The sequence below is a fragment of the Coptis chinensis genome, chromosome 6 (genome assembly GCF_015680905.1).
Source record: "Coptis chinensis isolate HL-2020 chromosome 6, ASM1568090v1, whole genome shotgun sequence".
Taxonomy (NCBI): Eukaryota; Viridiplantae; Streptophyta; class Magnoliopsida; order Ranunculales; family Ranunculaceae; genus Coptis; species Coptis chinensis.
In genome coordinates, this window is record NC_141461.1 from 94,972,498 (window position 1) to 94,987,298 (window position 14,801).

Sequence of the window (14,801 nt, forward strand, 5' to 3'; positions counted from 1 at the left end):
TCTACTTTTCTTTCTGTAAGTTTTTGTAGTACATAATGGATTGTTTGTGGAGATTTCATGTGATTTGTGTATTTCTATGCCCAATTAGTATATTCCCCTGACTCCATCTAACCATCTAACAAGACTGATCTTCTTGATTACGAGAGCCTTTGGCGGCTATTAAAGGTTGTCGGGAGTTTTCCATACAACTTCTCGCTACTTAATGATCCCGAACAAATGGTGGAGCCGGTGTAAATGGTACCAAGTTTGTAATTGACGGAAATTTGCGTATCGGGGTGTTTGTAGCGTTGTGTGACGCCTTCTATTGGTGCAGTCACTATGGATCCTAATAGAGGGCCTGATGTAATAGATTTTGTAAAGACGAAGTCTTCTTTGGAGGATCTAGATTTTTGCAAGATGACCAAGCTAGGTTCATTTCCATCAATTTTATTATTAACTTAATCATTTTGTAAATGAAATTATTTTTATCTAACACTTTCAAGATACAATTGAATATGTAGAATTGGCAAAGCAAAGGGCCGAGAAGGCAAGCATGGGAGATGGCAAAAGAGAAAAGAGTAGATTTGGTGGTGGTGAACCCTCGTTTGGTGGTGGGTCCATTACTATAACCAATCGCCAACGCTAGCATCCTTCACATACTCAAGTACCTCATGGTTCCGCTAAAACCCACGCTTCAACTCGGACTGCGGACTTACTCACGCGTTCTGAGGATGGATTTAGCTCACATACTCGACACGGAGACTACTTACGGAAGGTATCTATGTGCCAAGAGCTGCATCGCGGTGATGTTTCGAGATATTGGACAAATTCTTCCTAGCCAATACCCCATCCCTACCAAGTAAGTATAGTATATTAATACGTAACTATGTATGTATTTGTACGTAATTAATTACCATTCGTGTCGACTGATGTGGGTTGGTGGTGTTGGAACTATTCAGTTTCTTACGCATCGAAAGAGGGACCATTGAAGAAGTCTATAGATTCCTTTTTTCTTAAGAAAAATGCTAATCAGCTACCTTAATTAGTCATCAGTGTTTCCCCTAATTATCCTGAACAACACGTTTATATCTGTTTTTGAACATTTATATAGCCATTGTCTATTTTAGTTAGGGTCATCTTTTGATGCCTATTAAACATGGTTACATCATTGATTCTCCCCGTGACAAAGTGACCATATTTTACTAGATATTGTTTTAGATGATTGCCGAGGAATTCAGCATGTACTATGTGAATGTAGTTGTTTTGGGTTTATCTGCCACTTGATATTTAATTCATGGTTTTCAGCAAATCCAAAATTTGAAAGCGCCATGATTAAGAGAACCGCTGCTGCTCAAAAAAATACAAGTGAATAATATGGTACAACTTCTACTGTGATATTCATTGGTGAAGTTATGAAAAACTCAGAGCGTTGTATTTACAAAGGTGAGTTGGTTTTAATTCGATGCCCTTTACCACTTATTAGTTGGTTCCAGAATGCTATGTTAATTGTATTGATGAGTTAGGATACAATGACTTGGGTTTTCATGCTTTAGTTAATTGGTTTCTCCACGAGCATCTAAAAAAGTCGAATACCTTTTTGTTCATCATGTGTTCGTGTTGATAAATCTGACTACGTTCTTATAACTGCACTCAAGTAATTTGTAAATATGTGCAACTAATACACGCCTGTGGACTGGAATGACTCAAACCTTTGTTCTTTAATTGAAATGCTGGGTTTGGGAATTTAGTTACGCAGTTATCAAGAATATAAAAGTAATAAAACATTAGTTAGTTTGCAATCTATTCTTGAAATGGTGGTATTTTATTGGGATATTGTCTTTCTGCTCTCGTTAGGACAACTTTGATTTTTGATGTATTACCAACAGTACTACCATTGCTACCATTGCTGTCAGTTAATATACATCCTATGCTCCCAAGGATGAGGTCCCAAGCCATCGGGTTTTAGTTTCACCAATTAATGAGGTGGAGAAGTCCGTTAAGTAGATAGCATTTCTCGATTAAAGTTCACATCGAGTCAACCTTGATTATATACCACAATGCCTCCAGTATGATTTTCTTGCTGCCTTACGCTATTACTTCTCTGACCCTTTTAATCAAGGAGGAAGCTGGGACTGATTCTGTTCTATGATAACTTTTAGTTGACATAACGTAGTCAAAGATTATTACTCTTCCCCTTTCCGTTGTGCGGATAGAGTATGTTATGAAGTTTTCTATGATCGAACCTCTAAATTCTAATGTAACATTACCACGAATGTCTACAGCATGGTTGCCGATGTCCACCGCACATTACTTTATGGAGGCATATTTTTGTAACCTGCAGATAAGAAAAGTACAAATGGAAAACTACGGTATGGTATTTGGAACATCCTATTCTCTTTTTGATATGCTCATCAAATTTTGATATGTCTCATTGTAATAATTTGGTGGCATATGAGATATTTTTGGATCCTTTTTTTATGAAGTTGTATCTCTTGAAACAGAGTTCTCTATGAAGTTTTCCCAATGTCTTTCTTGATGGAACAAGCAGGAGGTCAGGCATTTACAGGCAAAGAACAGGTGAGGACTAGAGAACATCCTTGCTTTTCAAAGTGGATGATTTTTTCGCTTTTTGTATCAATAGTTGAGACATTCTACCATGTTCTTTATCGTATGTATGGTTGGCGTTGGTTCCGTTGGCATCATCTGTAGACCTGTCCATTACTATTTAGGTTCATATTAATTTTCTTTTAAAGATATGCTTTTATACTGTAGGAAAAACATTCACGTTAGGGTTCCTGTAAGTTAGGATACTGCAGAGAGACAGAGAGAGAATTGTCAATGATTCTGCTTCTAATTGATGCTGTTAATTATGGAGGATAACGTTTTTGGTCTTGGCAGGCACTTGATTTGGTTCCGATGAAGATCCACGAGCAGTCCCCAATATTTTTCGGCAGCTATGATGATGTTGAAGAAATCAAAGCGCTTTATGCTGCTGAAGAAAAGAAAGCATGTTTATGCAAATCCTAAATATAGTCTTTTAACTTTCCCCATATATTCTACTTTCTTATAATACCCCTTTGTAATTTGAGGATACAATTAGTGATGAAAAGAAGAAAAAACAGTTATTAGCTTCATATTCTCGATTGGTATCATTCACTAGGAATTCTTCTTTGTGCATAGAAGCATGCATTTGATGGTCGTTTTTTTTTTGGCATTTGTCTCAGCAATGTGTTACAGTACTGACAACACAACGTATTACCAGTCAATCACATTTAAGGATCCCCCTTCTTTCAGCTTATCCACCCGAACCATCAATGTCAAACATTAACTGATTCTCAGCTACGTAGTTCAAGAGACATACAGGTTTGGAACCACCATGCTCAGCAGTTGATCCTGAATGGTTAAGTTTAGTGAAACAAAGCCCATATGATTTTCACTCATATACTCACTTTCAAAGTTTCAATACAAAAAAAAAATGAAGAAATTTCCTACTCCTTTCTAATTTAAAAAAAAAATGGCTGGAACTAGCACCAGAAGAACCCGACCCATTCCATTAATAATCGCAAACAACCTATTATCTTATATATAATGCGGATACTGGATTTTCCAATTAGTTCCCGTATTCCCAGTTTTACACCAAAGTTTTTAATGGGAAGGGTACCGGAAAGTTGGACATCCACTTTCTTTTCACTCTCCGCGAAAAGGGTAAATCGGTAATTTACATCATTTCCCAGGACTATAAAACTCAACGCCTTCAGAAAACAGATATAGACACCGTTTTGCGGTTTCACAATAAATAAAAAAAAACCATTCATTTGTCTTCTCTGTTCATGATATTCCCAATTAAAAGCCGTTAAGATCGAAAGTTCAAATCAAACGGGCCGCGTATGTTGGTCATTTTATGTACAACAATTTTTTGCAACCATTTATAATCCAAACATTGCGTCTCCTCCGTATTCCCAAATTCTTCCCAATAAAACTTACGAGAAGTCATTGAAAATTGAAAGATTCGATTGCTCTGGTTATCCGGATCAAGGGTTCCAATTGTAAGTCGCAAATCAACTAAATATTTTCCCTTTCCACAATTTCTAGATTTTTGGATCAATCAGTAGTCTAAATTCATGCTATTGAAAAGGTAAGATATTTCCTCCTGCAGTATCTAAAAGTGGTTTTCTAAAAAAAAATCCCAACTCTTCACTCCTGTAGTACCAGTTCTTCTGATTTGTTTTAGAAATGTGATCTATAAGAAGTACAGTTATGCTATTTCTCATATGTTATTGCATTTGAGTAACTACAATTTGGTTGTTTGTTTTGTTTAAACTTTTGTGTTTTCTTGCAAGGTATACCACCTATGTACTTTTGCTATGAATCTTTTTTTGGGTTTTACAGTATCTAACATTGGACGCAACTATTCTCTTAAAGCGCACGAAGCAAATGTGGTGAAGAACAACAGAATATAGCAAAAAATATCATTTTAGATAGTGAAGCGTATCATTTGTAGTCTCATATCTATTTTCTGTTTTTCCATTTCGTTTTGATTCATGGAAATTCCATTGTTTGATAAATTACCTATTATATAAGATATGCCTTATCTTTATTTAATTTTTCAGTACGAGTTGAAGTGTGAAGTGTGAAGAGGAAAAAAGTAGTTGTCTTCTTTTCTTACGGATTTTTTGAACAAAGTATGTTTATGAACATTTAAGTATTTTTATCTAGAAGCCCTCTTTGCTATATGATGAGTTTTGGTGTTTTTTTTAGATATACCAAAAGAACGACTTTACCCGACTGACTATGGCTGTCGCGAAAGGTATTACCCGACAGACCAAAACTGCCGCAAGACCGTCGGAAAATGCTCGGTCGGCATAGACTTCCGACGGTTTTTATTGGTCACAACAGGCCGTCGGGGTTGGGGATCTTTGCCGGCCGGACATTCTCGCTGTTAAAACCGCCGGATATGTTGGTTTGGCCAAAACCGTCGGATAGTTCTGGTTTGTCAAAACCGTCGGATATTCCTGCTGCTAAAATCCGTCGGATATTCCGGCTATTAAAAACCGTTGGATAGTTCTGCTGTTATAAACCGTCGGTTAGACCAGCTGTCACCAGCCGTCGGATATGCCAACTGCTAGCCGTCGGGTAGTTTGCTACTAGACAGTTTTTATCCGTCGGGTATTAGTTCTTTATTTAAAAAAAAATATTTCTTATAATAATTGTTTCAGGTATCCCAACATTACATTCTTGCAAGTTCCCACTCAAATGCTACAAACACCAATGTATTCATAAAGAAACAATGTGTTCATAAAAAAAAACAAGAATAAAACATGTCGTTCACTAAGTATACATATTACTTCCTTCAGAAACTAAAAATCAGCACCACACCATCTGTCTAGCAACCAGTCTTAGTAATCTCTAGTACCCTAGCAATAACTAAGCACCAATTGTTTAGCAACCTACTGAAATTCAAAATTAGGACTGGTCAGCTCTAAAGCACATAGTAACGCCACCATTGAATGTCTAACCAGCTCGCATCTCTGACATGGGTCACTAGATCACTTAACTATCACAAGATTACTAGTAACGTCTCCTGGGAGATGTATTTGATATGCCTCTAATAGAAATCTACCTACTGATCATGGAGGGAAACATAATTTGATATACCAATAAAAAGAAGTATGTAACGTCAAGTACTTTTACACATAACAATAAGCTACCTTCTCCATCTACATGGATACTTCCACCCTCAAGAATGAGAGACTGTGGAAATCTAGGAAGCTTCTCAATATCCAGAATCTAACATGAAAAAAAAAATCAAGGTTTCAAATCTTCAATGGAGTGCTGGAAAAAAATATTACAACTTGACAAGATCACCAGGCACCCCAGGGAAACGGGCACGTAGTTCTTCCCTCTGCAGAAAATAAGGGAACACATATTAGGAAGAATAAAATAATACATGAACACATAATAAGAAAAGCAATTTTCAAGCACCTGGCTAGCAACACCAACTGGATAGTTATTTGTGTGACAAATGCGAGCCATCACACATCCAGTAGCAATCATTGCCACTGAGCCGAATCCATACTCATCAGCACCCATTGCTGTAGCCATTAGGGCATCAACACCGCTTTTGAAGCCACCATCAACTCTGATAGTAACCATTTCCCTAAGTCCATTTTCAATGAGTGTCTGCACATGTTTTCCATTACTTAAAGTCCTTCACTGACCAACAACAAGACGCTAACAAACAATGAGTGCAAAATCCAGAGTTACTAGAGACTCATAAATATGTGATTATGTATATTAAAGGGATCAGCGATTGAAAAAAGAATCTCAGATGTTCATGCACATGCTTGACAACACCTAGGGCGGTAACTAGGCCTCACAAGTCATAAATATGACCAAATTATTCCCTTAAATAGTTGGATGCAAGAACTCACAAAGTTACTCATAACCAATCAACAATTGTCAACGTGTAATACCTGTATTATATCCGCGTTGCCCTTTGCAACACCAGAAGCAACAGTACCTATTCCAGCTTCTGCTACAAGCTTAACAAATACCTTCGCCCTAGGGTTGTCCTGTTAACAAGTTAATAATATACTTGAGCTAGCATGTAAATGAATACAAAGAACATCAAAGAAATGATAACTGAACAACTCCCTGACGGGAAATAATGTAATAAGGAGATGAACAAAAGAAAGGAACAAAAATCACACAGAAAAAAACAAAGAAATAGATGAATAAGTAATTCTCACCTGATGAAGATCATAAATTAATTGAGCAAGATCTTCAATTGAATAAATATCATGGTGGGGAGGTGGCGATATAAGTGGAACTCCAGGTTTGGAATTTCTAAGTCTTGCAATATATGCATTGACTTTTTTCCCAGGAAGCTGGCCGCCTTCCCCAGGCTTTGCACCTTGAGCGATTTTGATTTCTAACTGATCAGCATTTACCAAGAATGTTGGGGTAACACCAAAACGTCCTGAAGCAACCTGAGAAAACAATATATTTGATAACTGGGCTTAAGAAGAGTTGGTACAACTCAAAAGAGTTACCCAAAAACGTTTTCAAAGGGTGTGACACTCCTTACGGTGAATTTGTGTTCAGATGGGAATCCTTGTTAGGCTATGATTAGTGCGTTTTTGTTTTCTCTGTTTTGTTGTTGTTTTATGTTAGGATATCTCATCCTACTGCTTATAACCTCTGTTTATATATATAATACATATCTATATGTACCAATCCAAAAAACAGAAAAACAAATTAACTTATCACAGGGAAGGCACCTAACATTTGAATGATACAACTATGCCTCAAGTTTTGGTCAGACAATGAATTGATACAAAAAATGAAAAACATAAGATGCTTCAAATGTGTTGGGATTGACAGAAATAAAGCAAAATACAATATTTGAAACAAACATCCATGCAGAAGGGACAAAGAGTCATGTGAACTAGAAGATGCATTAGACAGCTTTCGGTGACATCACCTGTTTGATTGCGCTTGTTGCGGTATCCCCATTCTGAAGGCCCTTAAGATGTGGAAGTGTTGAAGAGTATCCGTCAACAACGTCTGTAAGTGGGCTCCAACGAATTGGAGTTTCTCTTGAAATTGCTCCAAGTGACATTCCTCCAGTGCAGAAGCGTTGAACAATGGAAGCTGCAAATTCAACCTTCCCTACTGGAATTGAAGGCCGGTCACTTTTGAACTCAAGTAGGTCTCGAAGAACCTATATAGAAAACGGATAATATATATATCTATCAAGATTCCTTAATTAAGTTTAGGAGAATTTTAACAAGCTCAATACTATGATGCGCCAGTCAAACAAGAAGCGTTGATAACTCCCATTCACAGGTCAGTTAGCCAAGTGCTGCTGATAAACTGTAAATGCACTTTCATTCTTTTGGCGAACTGCTTTATGGAGCAGTTTTGACATTTCGGGATTATTTCCATGGTATTCACCTATGGAAAATAAGAAGAATCATTAGTCACCGAGATACTCCACATAAAATGGATGTAATAAAGTTAGTAAAGTCACCAAGAAATTTTCAATTGGGGAAAACTATGCATCATAAACTCTAGCGAATGCGGATTTAAGTGTGGTGGCAATAGAAAATCCAAAGTCTAAACATGCTTAACAACTTGAAATGCTACCTCCAGGTCTGAATTGGATGAACCCAAAGTTTTCCAGTCTTTTTGCTGTGTCCTCTGAGAAAGCTTTCACCCAAAAAGACATGGTTTCCCTTGCCAACTGCAAGAAAGATAGGGTTCTGATCAGTTATAGTATTGAGAAGTCAAGGGTAAAGCTACAGTAGTTCATCTGTTAAATGGTTTGAGTAAATAGTTACAAATAATGTAAGACCAATTATATGGCATTACTCGTCAATAACAACTTTCTTTTGGAAATTTTCTTTTGTCCAAACCTTTTCGCATAACGGTTGTAATAACTTTTTCTCATGTTTACATTTATAATTTCAACAAACAATTTATCTAGTATGATAAAAGACTAATCTCATGCTAAAGAAAGCCAACAGAACTATTGATAATAAGCAGCTCATTGTTTTGTAAAGACCAAAAACAAAAACAATGCCACGAAATAAGATATCGAAAGGAGCAGCTTTCCTGTGTTTTGTACCTCATCAAGACTTAGCCCACCAATCTTTTTTACATTGTCTACATTGTCTTTTTTAAACGTAAGATCACAGTGCCCATGTAACACAGGGTATTCATCAGGGTTCTGGCGGGTTCTGAACCTCGTTTTGTGGTAACAAGACTCCAATAAACTTTACCAAATAAACTACTTGGCCTACATACATACATAAAGATTCACGGCAAGAAACTTTTAAGAAACAAGTATCAATATAGTAACAACAAAAAAGGAACAGCACAAGATAAAGAAGAAAAGTTAGCTTGGAGGAAGTTTTGATGTAGAAGAGCAAAAAAGATATGACAAGTGAAAGCAAAGGAAAGACTCTCCATCTCAGAAACTCCATGACCTCCTTTTTGCTTTACATGCACTCTCTTTCTCTTTCTCAGAAACTCCATGTCCTCCCATTATAAGAAGATAGCAAACACAACGCCAACAATTTTGAGGTTGACTCAAAGCCAACACTTAGAATAGAGTGCTAAAAGTGGTGTCTTGAATCCTTAAAAACATCTTCATCTCCCATTTTAAATTCCATAAAGGTCTTACTCTGACCTATAAAGGTGAGCCGCAAAGAATCAAAGCCATGTAGAACATATGCATGTAACATTCTCTTGTCTGCGTTCAATACTGAACGCAATTTCGTGATCGAAGAAATTATCCATAAAGAGCAAATGAGCATTTACGTTTCTTTTTCAGACTATAAGAAATAATACTTACAAGAAATGTACCTAAGGCATGAAAAACAAACCTGATTAACAGCCTCTCCAAAAGCTACAAATGCGAATTCCCCGCCATGTGCAAGCAGAAGGCCTACTCCTATTGCTGCTATCATTGAAACAATAAAAAGTCTTCCAATTGATGCAACTAAAATGCCCTTCCCACCTATCAAGAGGCCTAATGTCCCAATGTCCCCAATTTGCAAACCAATAAAAAAAAAAATAGACTAGATATTCCATACTTGTCTGTAACCAATTGCTCGAGTTGCAGAATTTGAATTTGGAAGAAGGCCTATGTCAAGAAGGTGTGATGCCTCCGACAGAATTCCCTCCCTTCCTGCAGTGAAAGACCGATAAATAGATCTTTTAAGTTCATGATTATGACAAATCAGGTATATCATACAGATAACAAATTAAGGAAGAAAATTTCCTACATGACAAATCAGATAATATCGTAGTAAAACTTACTTATGATCCATGTGCATGCCATTGCATGATCACTGAATATTAATGGGTACAAGGAGAAGACAATGCATGTACTTGAGAAGCTCAGATGAGCGGAACCCCCCTAGCCACATGAAAAATCTCTCAGCAAGGGTCTTCCACATTCCCTGCATCATATCACCTTTACGTCTGATATCATTCCACTAAAATCTAGACCAACTATCTTGGGATCATAATATCGATATTCAGACCACAAAACTCTTGAATCATTGAAAATGTTCTTGTGATTACCTGAAAAAGTTGGAGATGATATCAACACTTCGGAGCCAGGGAAGTATCTTTCTATAAGTGCGGAAGCAAGACGGAGAGAACTGGCCCCTGAAAGACCTTGAACAGTAGCAACCTGAAAATAAGGAATCAAAATTATATATCAGAAATGATTGCATCTCGCTTATGTACATAGACAGGATTGTCAGCTCCTAATAGCAATTCAGCAGTAACTTTATTGAAGGCAGACAAACCTTCAATTGGAAGATACTGTAAGGTAAATGTGCAGCTCTGAAACTCATAAACTAACTGAAATACAGAAATTGCAGGACAGATTTCTTTCATCTGAATTCTTAAGTACCTCTTTGTTTTCTCCTCTTTCCAGCATAAGTACATCTGAAATCTTAAGTAACCTTTTTAACTACATTTAGCACATAGAAATTGAGCATGCAATCTCCCCATTCTGGACGACCCTCAAGTTCATATCTCTAACCAATCCTGGGCAGTTAGAATATACTTTGTTTGAAACCCTTACCCATGCTTAAGGCAGTTAGAATTTACAAAAGGAAGTACTACTGTGTAAAACTCATATTGTTTGTCAAGCTCAACGCTCACTTTTTTCTTTTTCTTTTTTGTTTCCAATCAGAAAATCAGAAACTATAGGAAAATATATTCCTGAGAAATAACATTATAAGAGCAAGAAAGAATACGTAAATTATGTATCGAGATTCCAGGGTAATAGAACTTCATGCCAACAGCCATATCTTGTTAGATAAAGTCATAGATGAGAATCAGTAAAGTATGTTAGTAGAACTCTTTACCTGAAAATGACCAGCTAGGCGCCTATATTGTCTGAACAGGTAACCCATCTCCGCAGACCAACACCCATGTCTTCTGCAGGAAGATCCTGAAATTTCATTGTAGACAAAACACCTGAAGGTAAACTTCCTGTTTGACAGTTTTACATCCACTATCTAAAAATAAAGAAAGGAGGTTCATGTCTATTTTGGCGTTTGATGCTTGAAACGAAAAGATTTGGATAAAGGAATATATATAGCCATCATTGTCTTGTTACCTGATCAGGACCCAAATATCGGTATAGCTCATTCATAAAACTTTGGCAAAAGTGCATGATCTGCCAACATAGGTTTCACATACATTTATGAGAATCTTTTAATATATTTACAGCATTTCAATTCAACGCTATAAAACAATCCACCTGTTCGTACTGGTATTAAAAAGGTTCAGGTTTAGCCATGGTACTATAAATTCAAGAAAAATAATGGCAAATACCTCATTCTCACTTTTCCCTTTCGGATCAAAATCACTTCCTCACCCAGCACCTCCAAGTTTGTACGGTGACAAGGCATTTTTAAGCGTCTGTCGAGAATAACAACACAAAAGATTTTAGAAAACTTAAGTTGCCTCTATTCTGTATAGACTTTGTATTAGAAGTAAGCTCATCTAATAAACAATCTCTTGATAAAGTTACATTGAAATTACCTGTTCAGGTTGAGAAGGGTGTCTGTGGTGCCAATGAAATTCAAGAGTTTCACGAGGTAATGGTCTAACGTAATCAGCAGCTATTGTAGAAGCAAATAACAGTAGAAGAAGGAGAAGTTGAAAACTCGGCAGTTTTAGATTATTTTAATTTTAGGGTGGTTTAATTTTTCATGAAATTTTAGTCGTGGGAAGTGAAATCTTTGCCGCCTGATAATTGAATAGATATATTGACGGTTAAGAAGTACTGCCACCGTTGGAAATAAACAATAGTTAAAGCCGGTCGAACTAGCCGATAGCTAAAAACTCTCGTGCAACCGTCGGACAGAATAAAACAATTTGAATACCCCCCGAGAAATCACTGGACGGATGGCCAACTAATACCCGACGGATAAAAGGCGTTGGTAACTTCCTATGGTTATAAACCGTCGGGTAATCTTTCTTGAGTCAGTCGGGTAAAGTCGTTTTTTTGGTAACTATATAGTTTCGACACCAATCTATTTTTTTTTTACTAAACCAGGCTTATTATATGATTTGTTGTGTTTGTGCATCTTTTCGGGAGAGTTTCCTAGAAACAAGGTTAATAGTAGACAGTCATGGTTAGCTTTTTATCCGCCATTTTATTTTTAACTTTTAATTGTTTGAAAAAAATTCCTGATCGATAACTTTCATCCTCACTTTTATGTTTAGTTACAATTGATATTTGAGGCTTCACAAAACAAGATTGTTTAATATCAATCAGTTTGCACTTCACAAAATCGGTTTGAGGCTTTTGTATGTTGGTCTTTTTTGGTTCTAAGTCTTTGTGTTTCTCGGAAAAATTTGAGTCGAAAAAGGTATGTCTTCATTCGAATTTGTTAATGATGTAAACCTTTTGATAGCTATGGGACTCGAAAGTATATATTTAATTTGTGTTTTCGGTAATGGCTTTTTACGAGGTGCTTGATTGATCTGGCATTAGTCGAGACATTCAAGTTCTTTGCTGTACTAAGTCCTAATGTTGTAGTGATCTCATTTTTAAACAAGTTATTTAACTACTCTGGCATTCGTCGAGACGGTTAAGTAGTTGGGTTAATCAATGAGAAGTATATTGTTTTAAATTTTCAGGTTATGACATGTTTTATATTTATATAATGTCGAAAATATAGAGGAGACTCTGTCGAAATTTTTCAGAAAAGTCACGTACTTTAGGTATATAATTGTACGAGTTTTGGGGCGTTGAACTTGAAAGTATATATTTAATATGTGTTTTCGGTAGTGGCTTTGGACGAGGTGCTTGGATGATCCGTACCCAGTTTTGCATACCGACCTTAATCTCCAAGTTAGTGCATTTCGTTTAATTTTATTTTATTTCATTTTGTGTTTGTTCATGTGTTTTTTAACAATGAGTCGGCCAATCAGGTGTACACAAATCTAATGATTGATACTCGAAGAAGAGATATTCATAGTAAGTCCCAGTCTCAGTATTTCCTTCTTGCATGTGTAAGTGTGATGTAGTTTTAAATTTTTTTGCACTACTATAAAAAAAAACTAATTTTTTGTACTACTTTTTTTTCCTAGATTGAAAATTTCTTAAAAAATGGAATCAAACGATGGGAAATTATATCTATGCCGAAAAAGATAAAGCATGATATAGAAGACAGAATAAGCAGTTTACCTGATAATGTTCTTCACAAATTTTCACCTTAGTAGATACAAAATACACTGTGCAAATGAGCATTTTTGGTTTGGGCTGAGTGTGCACAATGGATCACACTTTTAATGCCTCTGAACTCCTTCATTATGCACTCTGTCAGAGTACTAAATGTGGAGTTGGGTGATAATAGCATTTTCAGAATGGGAACCACTAACCAATGCAAGAATTGATCAAAGGATTGTCCGACTAACGACAGGGTGAAACAGATGTAATTCAGCGATGCGACTAGCATCCATAGTTTCTTTTTTTTTTCGCCTCCATACAGATGATTTGAAAAAAACACTACTCCGTCATTTGAATCATTCAATCTCTATACACATGAAATGAGATCTACAATATATTGAAAGTTTTTAAATGGTAATTTTGCCACATAAACATCTTCCAGAAAGTTTTTACTTACACATTCAATTCACTTCACATATTATATCCGACTTAATAGCTCTATAAAACAACTATCAATATAGGCCAATGTATTTTTTCTAATTGTTTCTCAATGTGATAATTTCTTTAAAAAAAAAAAAAAAACATTTGTTAGCTAGCTACAACTTCTTTCTCTATCCAAGCTACCTGCTTATTTAAACCAACCAAAATATATTATATTTAAAGTTTTAAATTGTAATCTTGCCACAAAGCCATCTTCGAAAATCTTTTATTTACACATTCAATTCCTCCACATATTATATCCGCCTTAATTGTTTCCAATGTATATAGAACAAATATATCCACATATTATAATAGATCTATGTATATAACAAATATTTACAGTGTCCAATGTATTTTTCATAATTGTTTCTCAATGTGATCGTTTCTAAATAAATAAATAAATTGTTTTTGTTAGATAGCTATAATTTATTTCTCTGTCCAACCTACCTACTTATTTAAACCGATCAAAATATTTAAAACGACAAAAAAAGAGCTGGTGGATTCGCTAGATCATTATGAAGTCAATGATAAAAAAAAAAATGTTATTCTTCCTGCATTTTTTTTAGATATTTTATTCTCCAGTGTAAAATAACAATTATGTTGCACACCATAATATAATATTCTTATATCTTACAGATAGTATATTCATATGAATCCAACAATGTTTCTCAATCACATATAAATGCTCGACAAGATAATTACACAACCAACAATACAAATGTTGATGAAATACCTATTTTTTTTGATAAATTAGTTTGTGGCATATGTACTGATTTTGACTAAATTACAGGCGGTTAAATACCTCTTCAAATATATTTATTCGCACCATGGCAGAGCAGCATAAAGCAAATCGGACAAAGAACACAACTAGCGTATTGAAGTGTTCTTTTCTTATTTAAGTTTTTTGTCAGACCTCGACCTGTATTAATCTAAAACATATTACATAATATATCCATTTAAACAAATGTAGTATGTTAATTTTCTAATTTACATGCATTCATTCTTTTGATTTTCTCCACCACAATTTCCTTTCCTAGAACGTGCAACGCACGTACCCGTTTACTAGTATATCTTTAATATAGAAAGTGCCCATTAACAAATCCATATTTACAATAAGGCTCCTGGAACTTCCAAG

The 14,801-nt window shown here is 35.7% G+C and overlaps 1 protein-coding gene and 1 long non-coding RNA gene across 8 annotated transcripts; one reads left to right on the forward strand and one right to left on the reverse strand.

Moving 5' to 3' along the window:
* The first annotated feature begins 792 nt into the window (after window positions 1–792).
* Window positions 793–3,113, forward strand: LOC147495654 (uncharacterized). The gene is made up of 5 exons (XR_015199258.1): window positions 793–838; window positions 1,285–1,422; window positions 2,262–2,348; window positions 2,481–2,556; window positions 2,878–3,113. It is a non-coding gene; the product is annotated as an uncharacterized LOC147495654 (long non-coding RNA).
* A 2,496-nt stretch (window positions 3,114–5,609) lies between these two features.
* Window positions 5,610–11,889, reverse strand: LOC147495655 (ferredoxin-dependent glutamate synthase, chloroplastic-like). Of its 7 annotated transcripts, none has more exons than XM_086564266.1 (15): window positions 11,551–11,889; window positions 11,341–11,427; window positions 11,123–11,182; window positions 10,869–10,954; window positions 10,072–10,183; window positions 9,805–9,947; window positions 9,579–9,673; window positions 9,369–9,436; window positions 8,609–9,172; window positions 8,128–8,224; window positions 7,463–7,935; window positions 6,729–6,968; window positions 6,453–6,551; window positions 5,962–6,159; window positions 5,610–5,881 (listed from the first exon to the last, which is right to left on the reverse strand). In XM_086564266.1, the coding sequence occupies exons 11-15, from the start codon at window positions 7,598–7,600 to the stop codon at window positions 5,825–5,827; spliced, it is 732 nt and encodes a 243-aa protein (XP_086420392.1). In that variant the 5' UTR covers window positions 7,601–7,935; window positions 8,128–8,224; window positions 8,609–9,172; window positions 9,369–9,436; window positions 9,579–9,673; window positions 9,805–9,947; window positions 10,072–10,183; window positions 10,869–10,954; window positions 11,123–11,182; window positions 11,341–11,427; window positions 11,551–11,889; the 3' UTR covers window positions 5,610–5,824. The 7 variants fall into 7 exon arrangements, with proteins under 7 accessions (XP_086420392.1, XP_086420390.1, XP_086420388.1 ...); XM_086564264.1 differs by having other exon boundaries at window positions 9,369–9,442; XM_086564262.1 differs by lacking the exon at window positions 8,609–9,172.
* Window positions 11,890–14,801: the final 2,912 nt, after the last annotated feature.

Bases quoted from the DNA above. Each gene is read 5' to 3' on its own strand.
- LOC147495655 (XM_086564262.1), bottom strand. From the start codon at position 7,600: ATGTCACTTGGAGCAATTTCAAGAGAAACTCCAATTCGTTGGAGCCCA. The intron at 6,969-7,462 runs GTGATGTCACCG...TTGTTTTCTCAG, and splicing joins CAACAAGCGCAATCAAACAG to GTTGCTTCAGGACGTTTTGG. The intron at 5,882-5,961 runs GTGCTTGAAAAT...TATTTTCTGCAG, and splicing joins CAGTTGGTGTTGCTAGCCAG to AGGGAAGAACTACGTGCCCG.